Source organism: Bos javanicus, chromosome 18, assembly GCF_032452875.1.
Source record: "Bos javanicus breed banteng chromosome 18, ARS-OSU_banteng_1.0, whole genome shotgun sequence".
Lineage (NCBI taxonomy): Eukaryota > Metazoa > Chordata > Mammalia > Artiodactyla > Bovidae > Bos > Bos javanicus.
Genome location: NC_083885.1, coordinates 4,646,347 through 4,662,627, shown reverse-complemented (window position 1 = coordinate 4,662,627; position 16,281 = coordinate 4,646,347). Strand labels below are relative to the sequence as shown.

General features: G+C 47.6%; 2 protein-coding genes across 12 annotated transcripts in view; both read right to left on the bottom strand.

Annotated features, from left to right (window-relative positions):
* Nucleotides 1–5,778, bottom strand: part of SYCE1L (synaptonemal complex central element protein 1 like) — a 30,050-nt gene extending 24,272 nt beyond the window's left edge. For all 10 annotated transcript variants that reach the window (XR_009730688.1, XR_009730689.1, XM_061386808.1 and 7 more), the window contains exon 1: nt 5,696–5,778. Coding sequence is in view for 8 of the 10 variants with exons in the window: in XM_061386808.1 (XP_061242792.1) it covers nt 5,696–5,759 (64 nt within the window). In the remaining 2 variants the exon portion in view is untranslated. The remainder of the gene's footprint in view (nt 1–5,695) is intronic.
* On the bottom strand, nt 3,344–15,059 carry MON1B (MON1 homolog B, secretory trafficking associated). 2 transcript variants are annotated; one of them, XM_061386806.1, is made up of 6 exons: nt 14,763–15,059; nt 14,191–14,348; nt 11,801–12,121; nt 10,445–11,264; nt 9,926–10,073; nt 3,344–7,319 (listed from the first exon to the last, which is right to left on the bottom strand). In XM_061386806.1, the coding sequence occupies exons 2-6, from the start codon at nt 14,336–14,338 to the stop codon at nt 7,110–7,112; spliced, it is 1,647 nt and encodes a 548-aa protein (XP_061242790.1). In that variant the 5' UTR covers nt 14,339–14,348; nt 14,763–15,059; the 3' UTR covers nt 3,344–7,109. The 2 variants fall into 2 exon arrangements, with proteins under 2 accessions (XP_061242790.1, XP_061242791.1); XM_061386807.1 differs by lacking the exon at nt 14,763–15,059 and adding an exon at nt 14,565–14,753.
* Nucleotides 15,060–16,281: the final 1,222 nt, after the last annotated feature.

Here is a 16,281-nt window from a genome sequence, read left to right as displayed (position 1 = left end):
AGGCAACGCGACAGGCCAGAATGATTTCATAGGAATTTCTTTCCAATAACTGTAGGCCACTATTTGCAAATTCTGAAAGAAGTGACGGGTTTAGGGCATGGTTTAGCAATGGCTGCTAACATCCACAAAAGACACCTGGATATTGTAAGCCTCCTGATGGAAGAACAAACACCACCTGTGAAGGGCTCTGCTCCCCGTCCCCCAACCCCAACCAAGAAAAAGAGAAAAAGGGATGGGATACTATCAGGTTTCCATTTCTAAATACCAATTCAGAGGAAATATGAGGAAAAGGAAAACAGGACACAATGGGGATGAAGTCAGCATCATCCAGATGCTGGGAAATTCCACACATAGGACAACCTGGTTTCTTCAACAAATAAACTGCAAAGAAGGAAAAGAGGGGAAGAGGAAACTCTAGATTAAGAGATGAGACGTAGAGCAATCAACTCTAATGGACAGACTTTATTTAGGTCTTGATTCAAATGTAATTTTGCCACATATATTTCTAGGTACTTTTTAAAGTGAGCCTGTGTTACTTATAGCAACAACAAAAACAGAAAAAAATACCAACATCTTAAACTCTTGTAAAATCAGTGAGAAAAGGGCAACTCCTAGTGACCCATTGCTTGCTCTCTAAGAAAAATTAGGCAGAGAAGACGAAAAGAAGCTCACAAAACACATATGACAGCCAAAGAGTAAACAAAGAAATGCTTACCCACCTTGGTATACAATGCAAAGTCCCTCCCTCAAGACCTAAGTTCCTCACTTACCCTCTGCAAGGCCACCTGTGTGACAGGCTGTCTGTGTGTACTCAGTGATCATTCAAATCACATACAAGCATTTTCTGATAAAGATGGTGTCATGTCCTAAATGGCATTTCACAGTTTATATTTTTCCTTATTTAAAAAATATTTATTTGTCTGACTGCATTGGGTCTTGTGGCACGCAGGGTCTTCAATCTTCCTTGCAGCATTTGCGGTCTCTCGTTACGGCATGCGCCATCTGCTTTTTAAGTTGTGGCACGCAGGATCTTTAGTTGCAGCTTGTCAACTCTTAGCTGTGGCACTGGGGTCTAGTTCCCTGACTAGGGATCGACTGAACCCGGGCCCCCTGCATTGGGAACGTGCAGACTTAGCCAGTAGACTGCCAGTGAAGTCCCTGCATTCTTCCATTTGCTAATATATATACTAATGATCTTTTAAAGTTGTCCTCTATTGATGGACATTTAGGTTGCTGCTTTTGCTGTTACAAATAATGCCACAGTGACTATCTGCATTAGTTTTCTTGAGAAGCCATAACAATACCTCTATGTGGGTCCTTCTTTTGGGTCTTTCACCTTAAATTCTATCTTTGTATGTCCAAATTTCCCTCTTCTTATATGACACCAGTTATTAGATTAGGGTACACCTTATTCTGCATGAAACAGTCTCGAAAACTCTGTTTCCAAATAAGGTCACATATTGAGGTTCGAGTGGACAAGAATTTTAAGGGGACACAATTCAATCTAATATAAGATCCTGGTACATTCTTCTTTATGCATGCATGGGAATGTTACTGAATGAATTCCTAGAAGACTACTGGCTGGATCAAGGGGCATGTATGTTACTAAATTTGGTATTTGGAAGTTGCCCTCCCCCTAGAGGCCCATGGAAGACTCCTTCCTCACACTCTTATCATTCAAATATTTTTTCAACCTTTGTCACTTTTGCCAATCATATAGGCAAAAACAGTATTTCATTTCAAACTTTCTGGTAGTAAATACCAAAAACTTACTTAACTCCTCTGGATCAGAAATTCCACCTCAAGGCATCTATTTTAGGAAATAATTAAGGATGGTGGGCAAGACTGTTTCATTGTCCATAATCTTAAAATATGGAAGCAACTTAAAGATACCTTAGTTGATTACAGCACCTTCATAGGCTAAAATTCTTTGCAGCCATTAAAACTCATGCTGTAAATCAGGGACTCTTAACTCGAGCTTATTAAATTTTGCTAAAATATTTGGTATTATGTTCACTTTCTTTACATCTTTTTTCCTTAAATTAGTATGTATTCATTTAATTTTGCATTTGAATTTTTAAATTACTTAATAAACAACTGTCGAAGAACAAGAAGTAAAAAGTAAAAGTCTCCTCTCACCAACAGTCCCTTAACCAAGTCACTACAAGTCTGGGGAAGACACTTAGAACTTGGTAAGATGTATCACATGTACAGTCCCTTAACCAAGTCACTCCAAGTCTGGGGAAGACACTTAGAACTTGGTAAGATGTATCACATGTACTGCTTTAATTTTCACTTACCCAAGTAACATCCTAAAAACATTCAAGCACTACAGAAATATGTAAAGTAAAATGCAACTCCCTTCTCTTCTTAGCTCTAAATCTTAGTCTTTCTCTGGTATCATTGGTTGGTATGTCTCCTCTGGATACTTTTAAGTTCTTCAAATACCCTTAGTATTTGGAATAAAAAAAAATAAATCTACTTTAATAATAAAGAGAGGTGTTTGTGATTACTTGTTTTGTTTTTAATATTATGAGGATTTCCAAATGCACATGAAATTAGATAGGATACCGTGATGAACTCTGGTTTACCAGATCTAACAATCATTAATATCCACTGATATTTGCTTCAGCTATTGTGTGTGTGTGTGTGCTGCAATATTTTCAAGTAGGTCCCAGACTTCATGACACTTCATCCCTAGATGAAATTCATTAAGAATCTCAAAAAAAAAAAAAAAACAGTCTCAACTACTAGAAGACATTTTCTTAGATGACTGCAGTTCTAGAGTCTCACCAAGATTAACAATCATCACTAATCATTGGATCATTTATATCACCAAATACCCACAACACATGCGGTTTCCCCTGATTGTCCCCATATGTCTCTTAGAGCTGGCTTGTTCAACCATTTCTGTGAAAGCTCAGTTTTTCCTCTCCACTGCATTTCGAGTCCTAGTCACGCAGTAAGATCATGCTGGTGCTGCTGCTAAGTCGCTTCAGTCGTGTCTGACTCTGTGCGACCCCATAGACGGCAGCCCACCAGGCTCCCCCGTCCCTGGGATTCTCTAGGCAAGAATACTGGAGTGGGTTGCCATTTCCTTCTCCAATGCATGAAAATGAAGTCGCTGAGTCATGTCCAGCTCTTAGCGACCCCATGAACTGCAGCCTACCATGCTCCTCCATCCATGGGATTTTCCAGGCAAGAGTACTGGAGTGCAGTGCCATTGCCTTCTCCAAGTAAGATCATGAGTGATCGGTAAACCTTTTAAATAGTTCAAGTAAAATCTTGACAAAAATTTTAAAAAATCAACGTGACAAAACAAAACAGCCTATGGAGTATGAGCCCCTTTGAAACATTTTATTTTGAAATAATTTCAGACGTACATGAAAACTGTAGAAATAGGCCACAGTGCTATTTGCCCCTGCATCAGATTCCACATTTGGGAGCATTTCTGCACACAAAGTGCAGGCATCATAACCCACTATTTCTTAATATTCCAGTACATATTTCTAAGGGAACTCTACTAGTATAACCATCAAAATAGAGATGTTAAACACTAGACCAATATTAATGTACAATCCCCAGATGCCATTCAACAGTTTTTCCTCTTATATTTTAAAGTTATTCATTACTACTGGCATTTTTCTTTAAAATTAAAAAAAATGCTTTCACTTCTGCACAACCTCCAAAATTCAAGACCCTTGTTCAGAGTCACCAGTTAGGCCTTTAGCCTTCAGACATTTTTCTATGTAACACACATAGAGCTATAATTGTATAACTGAACTGCCTCTTTTTCTTAATTCCAACTTGCTTTCCCTCGTAAGAACATGATCCCTATGAAGCTTACTCTGGTTAACGAATCACGGTGTTCGCCCTTTTTTTTCGGCCGTGCTGCAAGGCTTGCAGTATCTTAGTTCCCCAACTAAGGATTGAACCGTGGCCACAACAGTTAAAGTGCTGAGTCCTAATTCACTGGACTGTCAAGGAATTCCTAACTGTAATGAATTAATTGGAATTTAATTATTTCCTCCTGCTTCTTAAAAAAAAAACAAAAAACAATGTTCACCACATAGGCATTCCATAATGCGTGAATGTTCTTAAAGTTAGCCATTTCCATGACTGTTTCTGTGTTTTGCTCCCATCAACAACTTTCCAATGACCCTGCCTGGTCCACACATCTGTGTAGTCTGATTTTCAAGCATGGCAACGAAAGATAAGAAATAGCGTTTTAGATGCTATGCATATTCTGACAAACTGCCTCCAGCAAAGCCTTTGCTGGCCACTTCTACTATCAAGGCAAAAGAAGTCCTGTTCTGCCAGAGTAATCAATAGCAGATATTCTTCCTGTTCTAAAGCCAATTTGGATGGTTTAGAAAGGGCAACTTGATATGCTTTTCAATTTTCTCCATTGCTGGTGAAGTTAATCATAACTTCCTTTTTTTTAAAAATGTAATAATACTAGAGTTTTTCTCCCCACAGTAGCAGCTATATTAAGAGCTTAATAAGGGCAATTTATTGGCATCTTATTGTTGAAAGCTTGCACTCAACATGAGGCCATAATCTAAGAGAACTCTCAGTGTTATTTCATTATTCATACAATAAAAAAAGAAAATTACTGAGCACCTACTTTTGCCAAGTAGGCACTGCTTTAGGTGCTGGGGAAATGGTAATGAATGGTCTGTTCTCAAGCTCACAACGTAGGGCAGACAATATACAAGTACATAACCATAATCACTGTTGTCATCTGCATAGATGTGCTTGGAAAGATGTAATCCAATGTGTTTATTACCAATAAGGTGGTCGAAAGAGTGTGTAGGAAGGTCAGAGATAGATGAAAGGAGGGCAAAGAGTTGACAACTGTATATACACAGTGACCAGTACATGGGCATTCATTTTATTTTCTGTGCTTAGGTACACTTTGAAAATTTTTATAGTTAAAAACAAAGTGCTAGAGGCATAGCGGGGGGTCATTGTCTTAGACAATTTTCTTCTTTTGCCTAGACCGCAATTTCCAACTCCCTCTAGAACAATTTTGTCTTTCCTCTCACTGGGGTAGCGGGCATCAGTATTAACAAAATGCCCGGGAGAAAAGCAGCTCTCTTGAGAGTGGCCATCCACAATTAAGATTTAAGAGTCCATGCAAAGTGAGGCATGTGTTGGGTGTGAAATGACAATATTGGAATTACTGTTAAGTTTTATTAGATGTGGCAGCACTTGAGTGGGTTTTGTGAGATCCACCCCTTTCTTGTTTGAAAAGATGAATACTGACGTATTCGATCTATTTAACTCACGTATAATCAATAAAATTGACAAGTTAATCTAGATGCTGAGAATTATACATGTTTTTATCTCATCTTTGTTGAACAGCAGTTTTTAATTTTTTTTTATTTTTAGAACTGGTACCAGTATTTCATTATTGTAGCAGACAAAGGGCTTCCCTGGTGGCTCAGACGGCAAAGCATTCGCCTGCAATGCAGATCCCAGTTTCTTCCCTGGATTGGGAAGATGCCTTAGAGAAGACAACCCACTCCAGTATTCTTGCCAGGAAATCCCCTGAACGAAGGAGTCTGGAGGGCTACAGTCCATGGGGCTGTAGACTCGGACACGACGGAGTGACTACGCACTGCACTAAGGCAAGGGGACGAAGGTTCCCTCCCTTCAACCCTGGATGCCAGAGGCCCCTTGCCCTCACTACCTTCACCATCCTCCATGACGACTTTCGGCGACTTCACTTCCCGAGGCTCCAGCTTCCCCGCCATCTTCCAGCACGCAGCTGATACGCGTGCGCTTTGGTGATTGGTTTAAACAAAAACAAAACAAAACCACGCGACGGCAGAAAGGCGGTACAGCGTGCACGCGTCCAGTGCGTCTCTGCGCAGCAGTTGACCAGGGTGAAAAGCAACGGGTGATCAGCTCACCAAAGTGGACCACCCAGAGATCTCTGAGCGACAGTTAGCACGCACACGTGCAGCACGAGGCTCCAAGCTCCAGCTTAGCGAAACCCGAGGCAGGACTAGGGTCTTGGTTATTGGGGTGTTGGGTGTTGCACACACACAGGAATTACAGGCAGGCCTCGCTCTCTCTCTCTCGTCTTTGCTTGGGTTGTGCGGTTTGTGAGTCTGGGACGACTGTGCAGGTGCTGTGCGGTGGTGAGCAAGTGGTGCAGTCCTCTTTCACAAATCCTCATTTAACAGCCCATGAGCGGTTAGTTATCTCCAGCTCACGAATGAATAGAATGGGCCGTGAAAGCTAAGTGGATCTGTGTAAAAATTCTGGATCTCAGTCACTGTGTGAAGTCGGGTACTTTGCCCCGGGTTACACAGGCAGGTAGATGCTGGAGGTCACCTTCTTATTAATATTAGCAGCAGCCAGCACGGATGGGGTCATTTTTTACTGGGTAAAGATGAAGCACATGAAGGGCGAAGGAAACATCCTTGTGGATATTGGTTTTAGGCCTTTTATGTGCAGTTCTCTTTTCTTTAAAAATATCCTCAGGCTGTTTCAGGGCACAGACTTAGTCCTACATTTCCAATTCCATAACTGCCGTGGGCCACCAAGGGAGACCTTGGCCAGCCCTAGACACTCTGGGCTGAGATCCCAGGGAGGAGGCAGGCCCCTGACGCAGGACTGAGCGTGTGGTGTCCAGGAATGGAGGAGACGGTCCCTGACAGAGGCTGGAACACCATCCCAGTGGAGGAGGTGAAGGCAGAGGGAGGGGAAGAGGGAGTCTCAAGGATTTTCCCAGAGGCAGAGGGGCATGAGAGGGCTGGTCAGGCAGCCTGCTCACCTGTGTGCAATCACACTGCCACCCATGTGTCTTTGGTGGGCAGGCCCCCAAATCCTGCTGCACTGCCCAGGGAGATAGGGACCAGCCACAGGACACGGCAATCCACCCTGGTATCCTTGCCTGGGAAACTCCATGGACAGAGGAGCCTTGCGGGCTACAGTCTGTGGGGTTGCAAAAGAATCAGACTTGACTGAGCGACTGAGCACACACAGACATACTACCACCACCAACCCCCCAACCCTGCCCCATTTCCAGGGTGAAGACAGAGGTAAAAGCCCAAGGTGGTGGTTCTCAACATTGCCCAGTCTGGAAGCTCTGCCTCTCAAGGGCCAGTAAACAAGCCATTGTGGGAAGCTTGGTCCGTAGAGGCCGCTGGGGCTGCTGGGGGTGTGGAGTACTTGGGTGGGTAACGAATGAAGAGCCGATCCTCCTCTTTCTTCACCCAACGCAGGAGTTTGGTCACTGCGAGGATGGCACCCGCCTTGGTCACCAGGGGGCTGAGGCAGGTATACAGCTCAAATTTGGAGGTCACCTGCGGGTTTGAGAGGAGACATGGTCAGTTGGTCCCGAGCTGGCCAAGCTCAGTGCTGTCCATCCTACCCTAGCCCCATACCTGTCTCCTGTTTGGAAAATGCACCTGGCAGCAGCTCCAACCTGGTCACTGGGCTAAAGCAGGTAAGCTGATGCTTCTGTGTCATGAGTGGGCCAGGGGATCAGCTAGAACTAGTGATTTCAACTGGGTGCTATGTGTGTGTGTGTATACACTCTCTGGACCTCAGTTCACTCATCTGTGGACTGGAGATAATGACAAGAGTGCTTAACATTTAATGAGTAATTGTCGTATACAAAGTCCTGTTCTAAGTTCCACACACTTAAGTTTTTATCATCTGTAGCCTGGGTGTGATGTGAGGATTAATTCAACTTAATCTTCATACCAACCTGAGAGGCTTAACCCGATCGGTCACCAGCACCTTTCCACACCGCCTTTATTCTCCCCCTCACTCCTCTGTGCCAGCCACGAGCCTCTGCCTGCTGTTCCTCAGACACAGCCAGGCTCAGCCTCACCTCGTGGCACTCGCACAGTCCTTTCCCTCTGCCAGGTGTACTGTTCCTTGAGACACCCACATGCCCTGTGACCTCCCCTTCCACTTAGATGTCATTTCCTGACCGCCCGATCTAAAATCCTGGGACTACCAGATCCTGGTGTTGAAATACCGTCCTCTACTAAAAGGTTCAAGGACTCACTGGACAGATGGTAGATTTCAGGACAGGCACAGAGAAATTACAAAATAAGCTTGGACTATCTTTTGCCAGAAAGTAAGAAGTACTTAAGCAGTGATACAGATGTGTCAAAAAGACATAGGGGGAGGACTTCCTGGTGGTCCCGTGGTTAATACTCCACCACAGGAGACACAGGTTTGATCCCTGGTCAGGGAACTAAGATCCCACATGCCTACACAGAGCAGTCAAAAAACTTATTTGAAGAAAAAAATAAAAAGATATACGGGTCAGTCTGGCTAAATCCATGGCTTCTGCTGACTAAATAAGAGAGAGTTTGAGCACAAAAATAAAAGACAGGAAAAGATTTTAGCTCATTGAATTCAAGAAAAATCCATGATATGAAATTTAAAATTCAACAAATAAACAGGAGCAGGGAAAGCTCTTTCATACAGCAGAATCTCAACCAATAAACACAGATGTTAGGATGAAATGAGAAAAATCACCATATGGTAAATGCCAGAGAAACAGCTGTCACAGGCAAAAATCATTAATGGATATTAAAATTAGTGGATGAAAATATGGTAAAAAAGAGCACACTGACCTAATCACCACAAGATACTAATTACAAATGGCAAAAAGATTGACTATAAAGTGGAGAAACCTGGCAGATACCACCTTAATGAAGTGAACAGGAGTCATGTCAACAATGGGACACAGTGATGTCATGGTCCTCCTGATACAACACAGAGAAGGACATCTGACACTTCTGCAAGAGACTTGCTCAAGAGGTGTGACCTGACAAAATGTTATTAGAAAAAACCAAGTTGAGGGGCATTCTTACAGACTAACTGGCTGGTACTTCCTAAAAATTCCCAGGTTGTGAAAGACAAAAAAGACCAAGGGAATGTTCCAGAATAAACCAGACTAGGATGACACAATCAATCTGAACATGTGCTCCTGGACTGGATCCTGGGCCAGTGAAAGGACATGAATGGGACGACTGGTGAAGTCTGAACGAAGCCTGTGGATAAGATATGATTCCACTGATGTTAATTCCCTGATGTTGATGAGTTCCGAACTGTTAACATCTGGAGAAACAAAGTCAAAGACCTACTTCATATAATTTTTTGCAACTTCTTTGTGAGTTTAAAGTTGCTTGAAAATGAAAACAAAAAAAAATTTTTTAATACAATTCTCAGCCTAGAATAATACCTGATACGTAACAGACATGGAATAGATGAGTTAAAAAATGTGCACTAAATGTCAGAATCTAAGGGAAGCGCCATCTCCAGTGGAGTCACGTTGACCAAACCCCCCAAACAGCTGACCTTTAACACAAGTGTGGACAGCAGTCCTGAAGAGACCACAGGGAAGGATACCCCAAGTGGAAGGCACAGCATGGAACCAAGCCTGCAGTGCTCAAGTGCTGGGGACAGACAGAATCAAAGTTCAACTGGTGCCCTGGCCAGAGGGCGGGGCTGATGTGAAACTGACAGGCAAAGTGATCCTAGTTAATGGGACCTCTTGAGAGGCGAAGACATTAATGAGGGAATGGTCAACAGAAGGATGAGTCTACGAGGTTTCAGACACTGAGACTGATGGGTTTCAAAGACACATGGGAAACTTCCCTGGTGGTCCAGCCGCTAAGACCCTGTGCCCCCCATGCTGGAGACCCAGACTGGGTCCCGGGTCAGGGAACTAGATCCCACAGGCCCCAACTAAAGAAAGATTCTGCACGCCACAACAAGACCCAGCACAGCCAAATAAATATTTAAAAACAAAGACACGTGGAGCGATAGCGACAGTGATGGATACAAAACCGCTTGAAGGAGGCTGCTGTGGCTGGAGGGGATATAGCGGAGGGAAAGAAGGCTTGCAGTGTGGGAATCGACTCCTTCAGAGCCCTGTGCAACTCACCCAGGCCAGAAGGGTCTCCTTCTCAGCCACGTGGTAGATGAGGCGCAGCGGCCGGGAGGGGCTGTGCAGCCGGGCATGCAGGCGGTGGTACAGGTCGGACAGGCGCTGTCGCTCCTCCTCTCTGCTGTAGGGGGCCTCCAGCTCAGGGCTGCAGTGACAGAGGGGGGTGAGGGACAGGGTCAGTCTAGAGTTCTCTTGGTTGGCCCATCTCTCCTCTGTCTAGGGAGTTCAATTAAAGTAAGGGAGCTGAGCCTCCTCCCCCATTAGACTGGAGGCTTCTTAGGGCCTAACCTCCCCTTGAAACATGGGGATTCCTGGAGTCCTGGGGAGTTCCTCTCCATCAGGACAGGGGACTTCTTGAGGCTGGAGGCTGACTCCTGCATCAGGCAGAGACCCATTCTACTGCATGTCTTGAGAGCACGACCGGCTCTCTCTCCAGAGTCTTGTCTGTTGAGCGGCTGAACCTCCCAGTTAGATAAGCCTCCCCACCCAGCCAAATGCGCATGGGGCAGAGCCCACCTGGTAAACTGGGGCAGCTGGCGGTGGTGGTCAGGGATGTCCAGTGGCTTATAGAGGAAGTGCCGGAGGCCAGGAGCACCCACAGCCTGCACACTGTAGGCCGAGGCACTGGCCGATGCAGCATTCGAGAAGCTGGCAGCCTCCCTGAGGGCACGCATGGCTCCGAGCGAGTGCATGCCCTCTTCGACCAGGCGTCGGCAGGTGGCCATGTCATGGAAGGCCTCGGGGTCGGTGCCCAGCAGCAGCAGGCAGACGGGCATGGCGTCCAGGCGGGCCACGTAGGCGTAGAAGAAACCATCAGGATTGAAGCGGGGCAGACACACGGGTGCCCAGGCCTCGCCCGCCGCGAAGGCCGGTGCCCCCATCCAGTCCAGCAGCAACTGCAGGTCGGCGGGGTCCAGCCGGCACTCAGCCAGCACTGTCCGCTCCTGGGCGGCTGTCACCAAGCGACCGCCCACCGCCAGCACCGAGAGGGCCAGGCCGGGTGCCGTGCAGTGTCGGAGCAGCGCGCCCAGCGCATCCCGCAGCGGGCGAGCCAGAGGCACGCAGCGCACGGCGCCCAGCAGCAGGGCCCCGGGGTCCCGCTCCACGCTGTCCAGAAGTCGGTCCAGGGTGCGCTCCGAGCCGGCCAGCAAGCGGCGGAGATCATAGTTCTGCTTGCGCGCAAAGATGCGGGCCACGCTGGCGCGCGTCAGAGTGCTCACGATCTGTGCGTGCACAGCCAGCAGCTCCCCACGTAGCTGGGCGGCTGACTGTGGAGTCCTTGACACGGCCACCAGCAGCAGCGGGCCCTGCTGTAGGAACACCAGCTTGTGGTCCTCTGGGGGAGGGGAGGGAAGGGACGGTCGGAGGGAGATGGGTCAGTGGTGACAGGAGGGGGTCACATGGGGCTCTTCCACATTCCGCCCCCCACCCCCGACAAGGCACACACAATTGGTCCAAGCCCACTGTCACTCCGGGGACACCAAGACTAGGGTGAGGGCAAACTGGGGGAGTTGGGACATTTGCAGAGATATGATGGGATGGTCAAGAATCAGGCATACAGCATGCAGTGGGGAAGAGAGAGAAAGGAAAACTAACAGAGCTAGAAAAACACCCAACTCACACAGCCCCCACGCTCAGGCTCTCAGGCAACAAGGAAGTAACCAGCCAGTTACATTCCAGTGAGTTGATCAATCAGAACTCAGCAGGGTAAACGGACAGATAGACCCCCTGGACAGATGCCTGGCCAGCTTCCACACACACTGACTCACTCCTAACTAGCTCCATAGTGCCCTAGGCAGCCAGCCAGCCAGCCAGACCTCCTGCCAGATCCCAGTCACTGTCGCCTACTCTGCTTCCTGCCCCTTTGCTCACCAGCATAGATGGCGCGAATGGCATCTCCTGCGCTCTGCACGAAGGACACCAGGGCTGTCATCACACCCATGGTGGTTGACAGGGCTTCCACACTGCCGTACCTCGAGTAGATGGGCTTGCCAGCCTCACTCAGCACAAACACGTGCTTCCGCTTGCTGCGCCAATCCTCGTCGCTCGGGTCCCCGCCCGGGCCCCCGGAGCCAATCTCAGGGCCGCCCAGAGGACTGCCCTCAGAGGCCGAGGGGCTCCAGAGCCCATAGGTGCATGATGGAGCCTCTGACTGGAGCAGCAGGCTAGGTGACTGGTCCTTGGTCTTAGATCCTGAAAGGGAGCCCCCCAGTAAGTCATCTGCCTGTGGACCCCCACTAACCCCATGTGTCCACAGAACCATCAAATCCGTACCAGCCCTGCAGTGATCCCTGCCACTGACACACACCTCCAGGTGTCTCCTTTGCCCCTCAATGACGTCTACTAACACTTAGGTTTCAATGTCCTCCCCCACAAAAACTCCAATCAGCCCATCTAACTTTTATTACCGAATCCTCTATTTCCCTGCTGAATAATTATTTCCCTTTTTCAATAACTGCCATTCCCAAGTTTGCAAAACACCCAAACACCTGGGAATGATCATCGATATCTTCATCTTCAGTGAACTCCCATTTAATCTGACCACTCATTTACTCTGATATCTGCTCATTACTTAATGGCCACCATTATATCTACTAACATTTGTGTCAGCAGTTATGCACCCCTCCTTACCCTAACCCCTTTTTATCCTCACTGATGTCCACTGATCCTAACGACACTATTGACTCTCCTGGTCACCCATTTATATTCTTGGGGAAGACCACTAATTCTCCCAAAGACTGCCATGATGATCCACTAACATCCAGATCTTTAGGATTCCCCCAACTTCCTATTCGTTCCCACTGCTGCTCGGTAACATTTCAGTGACCCCCACATTAACATAACTAATACCTAGATTTTCAATGATCTTCAGCGACTGCCCCAACACACAATTTAATCTACTCCATGTCCACTGCATTCCCAATAATGACCACCATTGACCTCCATTAACATCCAAGGCTTCCAATGACCCCTACTGACTCCCCTGACCTTTATTTTCATTGGTATGACTCTCCTTTATCCTCACTGATATCCACCCCCCCCCTACAATAACCACCATAATATATACTAACACACAGGACTTTAATGACCTCTATGGCCCTTCCCCATGACCATTATTAACATTCAACAGTGAAATCCACAATTTCATTGCCCTCTACTGACTACCCTCCCATTTATTTTAGTCAATGTCTACTGATCCCCATTGACAACCAGTATTATCCACTGGCAACTATGTATCAATACTTTCCCCATAAAATCCCAATGACCTCATATTTCCTCACTCTCTCATTGACAGTCCCCAATTACCTCCTCCCAATACTTCCCAAGTGCTCAAAGACAACCCCTGTTACTGATTTTCAGTAATGTTCAATGATCCTTTCCAACGACCCCATCAACATCCACTAATTCCAAAGTGGTCAATGAGCACTCATTCCCCAATGATTTCTGCTAATCCTCCACTTTATACCACTACATATACACTGGGGACTTCAAAGATCTTCCTACTGGTCCTCTGACTCTCTAATTGTCTCACTGATGTCCACTGTCTCTCCAATAATGATCACCATTAAATCCACTAAGATCTGGCTCCTTAAAGATTCCCTCCAACAACTGCCATCAACTCCTCAAAGATGTAAATACTGAGTGTCCAATGGCCTCCACAGATCCCCTTTCCCACTTCAGTGATTTAAAGCCCCCAAAGACACTAACTTCTAAATAGTCCCCCTTAGACCATATTAGGGCTTCCCTTGTGGCTCAGCTGGTAAAGAATCCGCCTGCAACGCGGGAGATCTGGGTTCGATCCCTAGGTTGGGAAGATCCCCTGGAGAAGGGAAAGGATACCCACTCCAGTATTCTGGCCTGGAGAATTCCATGGACTGTATAGTCCATGGGGTCGCAAAGAGTCCGACAGGACTGAGTGACTTTCACTTTCACTGACCATATTAACTTTCTTTTGGTCATCATTGATCTAAACAGCCTAAACCCCCAGGGTCCCTCTCTAACCCCAACTGATCCCTTTCTGATTCTTCAAGGGCCTATATTCACACCACTCCCCAGTGAACATCCATTGATACTCGCTGATTTCCTTTTCACTCCTCAATGATTTAAACTACAACTTGAGTCCACAATGACTTCCCACTGACCCAAAGTATGGTTTAAACTACTTCCCTGAGTCCCAAAGACTCCTCTCTGGGTCCGCAAGAACCTTCCCCAAGAATAACATCCCCTAGGAATTCCAAGACCCTCGTGAAGGGAATGTATACCTGCTTTCTCCAAGCTTGCATCTCCAGGATCGGGTAAGTCCTTGTGAACCCCTCCACCATCTTCAGCCTCCTCACTGGGGAACCGCATCTCCTCCAAGTCCTCCGCATCCCCAGGGACTGGGGCAGCAGTGTCTCCTCCGGCCTCCATCTGCACATCCCTGTGGGGAGCGGGGATGGAGGGTGACCCGCAGCAAAAGAAACTTCTTAAAAGCTTTAACTCAGCCTGGCCTCCTTGCACACACTCCTGGGGCTCGTTCTCTCCTGGCGTTTCAACAGATGAAACATTCAAAAACACGACCACATACTTGCAACCTCCAACACTTCCCGCAAAGGAAGGCTCTGCCAAGCCTCAGCAAATAAAGATATACAAACACCTGTTTTAACTCTGCATCTCAATTGGCTAGGTACCATTAGTTCCCGTAGCCCCGGAAGCACCACACTTCCGGGTGTGGCTGCCGTCCTGCCACACTTCCGGGTGCGACGCCGCTCTGAAGGTACTTCCGGTTGCGGAGCTTTAGTCGCCCTACGGGCGCCAGACCCCTCCTTCCCACCGCCCACTTGTGTTCCCTCACCGTTGAAATGGCCCGCGCTGCTCCCAGGTCTACGACGGATCTGGCCGTCCCGATCTGCACTCACTCCCTCAGCGAGGGCACGTGTGGCTACAACTGGGGCGAAATGGGCCCACTTCTCGTGCGAAAGCCGCCGGCGTGAGGGGGGCGCGGCTCGCGCTCAGCCAATCCGGAGTACGGAGGGCGGACTGCCTCGCCTCTGGCCCAATATAGCGAAGCCGGTCCCCTCGGGTCGTCCCGCCCCATTCCGTCTGAGTAGTGTCTCCACAGAAACCTTGCGTCAGGTCGCTGTTGGACCCGCCCATCCCTTGACTGACATTATCCGGACCCAATGGAAGGTTGGGGCCTATTCCTCTCTGCCCTGGAGGAAGCTCGCAGCCTAAGTCTTGATAGATGAGATGGGACTCGCCAGAATGGAAGACACTTCATCCTCAGTTATCCTCCAGGAAAGGCAGGAGCAGGAAGGTGGAGTGGACACTGGACAGAGAGAAAATGCTTGACCGACAGGGGCCGCCCGCAGTCGGAGTACTGTGCGCAGTCTGGCCAACTTAAGGGATTCGGTTACTAAGGCGAGAGGCGGGCCTCTCAGAGGCAGGAAGTTTTTGTGGGTGTCTGGGGATTCAGGAAGCCTAAGGGCTTGGTGGCCTCTGGCAAAAGGGAACCTCATGGCGCAGAGGGGTGAGTTTGCGAAGGCAATGTGTAGGCTGACTAGTCCCTGCCCAAACCCGCGAAAGGCGGAGCTGACCTCATTTCTGAGGATGGGGCTCTGTGGGCGAGGCTATGCAGGTTAGGAGACCAGGCCTAACCGGGGCGCTTGTGGGCGTGCCCTTGGTAGGCTCCTGATTCCTCCTTGACCCCAGCAAGGCTTGATCATCACCTTCTTTGCTTGCTTTTTTGCAGCTTGGGCAGCTAACCAGTCACCCTCTGTTGTATGAGTTTCACCCTTTTGGTGGCCTTATGGCCACTTGGGAGGGCTTATGGACCGCTTCTAATAGTGACAGGATTTCAGAAGCATGCTTTCTGTCTTGACGGTTTGACTGAGGAGCCCCTATTCTTTCCAGAGTGCCCGTGAGTGTGCACCAGGGAAAATGTATAGTGAGAGTCTGTGTGTATATGTACTCCCTTGTCTTCAGTGCTTAGTAGGGATCTTGTCAGAGCAATTATTTCTGGTCCATGAAGCTGCTTCCATCGGTCATCAGTCCCACATGAGGCTTAGTGGAGTCCCTTAAGTCCCTTAAGTTCCATCTGCCACGTGTAGGCAGTTGTGTATTGAGGGGTGTGAAGCATCAGTCAAGAACAATGTGGCTGGATTTCAGGCTGAAGTGACCTGAAGTCTTAAGTTGGGATTGTCTAAGAGAATACTGAATTCTCTCAGAAGTCAGCTAATAGCTCCCTCTTTGTTCCAGTAAAGAAAAGATGTGAGGAGGGACAGACACAGTGGTGGATTGCTCCAGGGTAAACTTCTCAGCTTCCTGAAGCCTGTCACATATAGCTGTTACAGCTGGAAGGAAAGGGAGCCACC

Excerpts from the sequence above, each read along its gene's own strand:
- MON1B (XM_061386806.1), bottom strand. The coding sequence starts at position 14,338 with ATGGAGGCCGGAGGAGACACTGCTGCCCCAGTCCCTGGGGATGCGGAG. Across the intron at positions 11,265-11,800 it reads CATTCGCGCCATCTATGCTG|AGGACCACAAGCTGGTGTTC; the intron begins GTGAGCAAAGGG and ends CCCCTCCCCCAG. Across the intron at positions 7,320-9,925 it reads AGGAGACCCTTCTGGCCTGG|GTGACCTCCAAATTTGAGCT; the intron begins GTGAGTTGCACA and ends TCAAACCCGCAG.